Here is a 5,170-nt window from a genome sequence, read left to right as displayed (position 1 = left end):
TCTCTTCTCTGAGAACCACCACTCTCCTCAATTATTAGGTCAAGATTCTTGTACTGTGAAAAGTGTGATTTTTACTCAATTTCATAGTAGTTACTCATCACAAGTTTTATAGAAATAAAGAGGCTCATAACACGTCTAGAATCAAGATTCTAGACTCACTCTGCATTAGTCTTTAAATGGTAAAAAACTAATATAAGTCTGATCAGAATAAACTTATTTGACTTTTGTTTTAATTCGTATATGTTTTCCTGCAAGAGTTGTAAAAAATAGAGCAAACCAATTTTCTTAAGCTTTATCCCTTTTTAATCTTAATGAAATATCCGCTTATAATATTGGCTGTCAAAACGACGATATGAAATCTGTACGCCTTGTTGCGTAATTGCCTTCTAAATTTACCCCCTAGAGGTGGTTTGCTTCCTATAGATTACACAAACATACGAATTTAAGACAATCAGTAAAAATCATTGAGTGATAATTTTTGTTTCTGTCTTGGTTTTATACGTAGACAAGCATACAAACAGAACAAGGAAGTTTATCAGAACAGGCAATGGTAGACAAAGACCCAGAAAGCAACGTGAAAAAGTATTATAGGAAAAATCTAAAATGGGGTTCCTTCATTTCAACGGAGACGAAGAATCTTAGGTTTTTGATCCCTTTTTAGGATTTAACATTTTAAGGTTTTGATGTTCAAATTTAACAGAAACATTGCCATTTGAGTATTTCTTTGGCTTGAAAAGAATGACTTCTTCATACCAAAAGCAGACATCGTCTTCGTCATTGTCATCAACCGATTTCATTGCTAGTAATGATGACGTTATCACGGAGATTCTACTTCGTTTGCCAGCAAAATCCGTTCTAAAATTCAAATTAGTATCCAGAAGATGGCTCTATCTTATCTCAGATCCCAATTTCGTGGTTCGCCATCGTCGCAAGAATGCTAAAACTGTCTCTGGTTTTATCCTAGCTTGTGTCCTATTTTTCAAAATGCCACCGAACTACCTGTATGTTGCCTTGGATGTAAACGAAAACTCTACCCCGGGCCGAGCAGTTGGCCTTTCTTTTGACCCTTATGCCCGGGGTTCTGTCATGATTTCACAGTCTTGCAATGGCTTTCTTCTATGTGACAGACAAAGGCACGGGTCACCTGCTCCTTACATGGATTACATCTTCAACCCAGCCGCCAACAGATTCTCCATTCTTCCTGAACCGGTTTGGCATAAAACCTCTATTAATTTCTTTAGTCTAGCATATGACCCAACCATATCACCTTTCTATGTGATTGTTTGCATTCAGTTCTATAAATCAAGTTGCAAAGTTCAGATATATTCCTCTGAAACAGAAACTTGGAGGAATGCTAGGAATCAAGATTGTTCATTGGATTAGCATTCATGGTGGGAATTCTCGTCGCTTGGACATTAAGCAGGAAACACTGCAAGCAATGCCCAGGCCTCCACTTCCTGAGGATTGGAATTCTATTAACTTCAGGCATTTCGTTGAATCTCAAGGGCATTTATTCTTCATCGATTTTGACAGCCCTGAATACATCATATATGAAATGGAGAAAGACTGTTCAAACTGGTTTGTGAAGGATCGCCTAGATATAAACTTGATAGTCAGTGCATTTCCAGACATGACCGAAGACACAGAAGATTCTCCGAATTCACTGCTAGAATTGGACTACTGCATCCCTCTGGTGTCACGAGTTGACATTAAAAACGAAGGGCCATCGTTGGTGATGTACATACCTGGTAAGTTTATATCTTATGGATTCAAGGATAATACTTTTAAGACTCTTCGTCATCCCATGTTTCGTGATTCTATGCGTTTCCGGTGGTATCATACTTTTAACTACATGGAAACACTGTCCTATGTTTGATTGCGGCATTTCTAACCCAGAGTCCTTTTCGAATGTAACCTGTAAGTAGTTTTATGGTCTTTTCAATGGTTGAACATCAAAACTTAGAATGGTGCAATATTTATGGACATGGAATTAGGAATATTTTAAGTTCCATGACATTAATGCAAACTTTATAGGTTCTTTGTGTTTAGTTTGCTGTATTACTCAATCCAAACTTTGTTTAAATTTTGTGTGGTCCGGAGTTATTTAGTCATATTTTTTTAATGGGTAGCTTGCGAGATGAGCCTAGAATAGTTCTTCAAAATTTGATTTTCTGTTTTAATCCAAATTTGGACAGCATGTGTTTAATTCACTAAAACATATTTTAAAAGGTTTAAAATCATGTTTAAGTGAAGAATTACTGAATGGATTAAAAGGCTTGCAAAGTCAAGTTAAAACTAAATAGTTTTGAGGTGTTTTGGAGACTAATGTGTTGATTATTTTTGTTAACGTTGGGCAAGCATTATGAGCAGTTTTTAATTATTAAAAATTAATTATATTGAATTAAATTACTACATGTTTCAGCTAGTCTTGATTTAGAGTGAAAAAGAATAATAAAATAATATTTTCAGATTCCAAAACAACAAAGATTCGGTGCAAAAATTTTGGACAACTATGATCGGTTTTGGCGGCTTAATTCTCATGAATTTTGTGTTTTATTGTTAAACATACTTGTTAAAAATTTTGAGCAGCTATTTCATGAGTTTAACTCATGATTTGTGGAGTTTTAAGAGCACTTAAATGCCATCTATTTTAATTTTAAGTGATTAATAGAAAATAGAAAATTATTTCCTACTTTAAAAGAAATTCCTAAAATTAAGGATAGCATTTTAATTTGAGAAATTCATAGGAAATAATTTCCTACTTTAAAAGAAATCCTTAAAATTATGTGATAGCATTGAACTTTCCTTGGAATTTTGGTTTGACTAGAAGTTTTCAAAATTTGATAAGTCACCATTTAGGTAACTTGAATAAGATACAATTTAGAAAACCAGTTCATGTTTTAAATGTTAGAAATTAAAATATTAGCTTAGATATATTTTAAGAAGTTTACCTAAAATAAAGAGGTTTTCAAAATTAAAAGCAATTTTAATTATGGAAAGAATTAAAATGGAAAGTTTTATCTGAATGAATTTCTATTTAAGCAAAAGTAGTAAAATGTTTACTTTAACTATTTGGAAAATGGGAATTTCTTAAACAATACCTAATTATTTGAATCAAGCACCTTAAGTAAGTTAATTGATGTTTTTCTCAAATAACACACAATATCACTACGTGCAATTGGGCTTGCATTTATTTTTATACTTTTGATTGTGATTATAAAGCATGAGGATGATTATGGACTTAGACCTTAGAAGATTAGGTCATCGATGGTTAAATATATTTCTCATGGCATTTATTTTAAAATAAAGTCCGTGCACCTTACCTTATCTCTATTTTCTCTAGATTGTAAAATTCTTTTCTCACCTAACTCCCATCGAATGTAACTCAAGGTTTCTTGATTATAGAATGCAGTTAATTACATCAAAGTCTAAAACTAGGGTTAGAAAAATTTTTGTAATTTGAAAATGGAGATTCGAAGGTGCCATAGAGATTTATGGAGATTATAAGCAAAGCTTGAAGACATGTTTGTAAAATCTGCTATGAATTTGACCAACTAATTTCCTTAACGGCTCAAGGAAATTAGAATTAGTAAAGTCCATAATCATCCTAGCAGTTGGCATGGGATAGATTTATTTTTTAGTATATATATATATATGATATATGCCAAATGCGATAAATGCTATGCATGCCAACAACGTTAAATCAATGAGACCTTAATTAATGAAATAACAAATAAAAATCTCTCATCAATATATTAAGTGAAAGAGTTAACTTCCATCATATAACAAGATAACCATGCTGCTTTTTTAATTAAAGGATTGTTGAGTAACTCCAAGTCAAACTTTTATACTAGTGTTTTTGAGTTATTGGTGGGTCTTACTCAACTAGTACCATTTTGTTCGAATGTGTCACACATGACCGAATAGTATTTAAGGCATAGTTAGGTAGAATGTATATGATACATTTAGACAAAGAGTTGTCATCTAACTGATCTAGGAGTTGTATAAGGTACAATTGCTAAGCTAAGTTATCTACTTAATTAGTTTCATTATGACTTGTTGAGTAACTTAAGGTCATGATAGGATGAAAAGGGTCCTAGCTTAATAAGAAGTTTAAAGGTTAAATTTCTCAAAATATTAGAGGATGGCTATTACTTTGATAACATATTGAAAATAATCATATAAAATTTTATAACCTTGTCTTTATGATTACATAATTTGTGTTAATGACTAAGCTTTATATATGTAGATTTATATAGGATATAAATCGATCATGGAGAATAGTTTGTCACTACGAAGCATACTTGATGCAAAGTAGTTGATAAGCCCAAATTTCATTGATTGGTTTTGCAATATCAAGGTTATCTTGAAACAAGAGAGAAAGGCTTATGTCCTAGATAGGCTTGTTATCGAAGAATCTAGCAATGATGCTACAAATGAGGAAAAAGAGGTTTATAGAGTTTATATGGATGATCTCGATCTAGCCATAAGTGTGATGTTGGCTAGTATAGCTCCAAATATTCAAAAGTAACATGAAGCTATGAATGCCCTAGATATTATCTTAAACCTTAAAAAATTGTTCGATAAGAAAAGTCACACAAAGAGATTCGACATTTCAATGGAATTGTTTCAATGTAAGATGTATGAAGAAAACCTAGTAAGACCTCATGTGCTTAAAATGATAGGATATATCATTCGACTTAAGCAGTTGGGTTGGGTTATGGATCATGATTTGAGCATAGACCTTGTACTCTCTTCGCTGCCAAAGAACTAGTCATAGTTTATGTTGAATTTCAATATGAATAAGATTAAGGTAACCTTATTAGGCTTATTGAATGTGCTCACATAAGCTGAGAATACCCTTGTGAAAAAGAAGCCTACAGTTCATCTTGTTTCTTCTAAGAAAAGAAAAATTTCTAATAAAGATGAGGGTGAAAAGGCATCAACTTTGAAAGGTATGAAACCTATTGGAGGAGTGAAAAACAACAAAGACAATGACAAATGCCATTTCTATGACAAACTAGGGCATTAAATGTGAAATTACAAGGATTATCTTGAATCCATCAAACAAAAGAAACAAAAGGATGCTTCCACTTTAAGTATGAATCATGTGTTGATTTATTTTTCATTGCTTGGTATATGATACCTTACTCTTTATTAATGGTTTTAA

The 5,170-nt window shown here is 32.3% G+C and overlaps 1 protein-coding gene across 1 annotated transcript; it reads left to right on the top strand.

Moving 5' to 3' along the window:
* The first annotated feature begins 738 nt into the window (after positions 1-738).
* LOC110420730 (F-box protein At5g07610-like) lies at positions 739-1,876 on the top strand. Its single transcript, XM_021434104.1, has 2 exons — positions 739-1,209; positions 1,340-1,876. The coding sequence occupies exons 1-2, from the start codon at positions 739-741 to the stop codon at positions 1,874-1,876; spliced, it is 1,008 nt and encodes a 335-aa protein (XP_021289779.1).
* The last annotated feature ends 3,294 nt before the right edge of the window (positions 1,877-5,170 follow it).

The sequence above is a fragment of the Theobroma umbraticum genome, unplaced genomic scaffold, assembly GCF_002168275.2.
Source record: "Theobroma umbraticum cultivar Fairchild unplaced genomic scaffold, ASM216827v3 scaffold_86.0, whole genome shotgun sequence".
Classification (NCBI taxonomy): domain Eukaryota; kingdom Viridiplantae; phylum Streptophyta; class Magnoliopsida; order Malvales; family Malvaceae; genus Theobroma; species Theobroma umbraticum.
The sequence above is the reverse complement of the archived record's forward strand: the minus strand, read 5'-3'. Positions and strand labels throughout refer to the sequence as shown.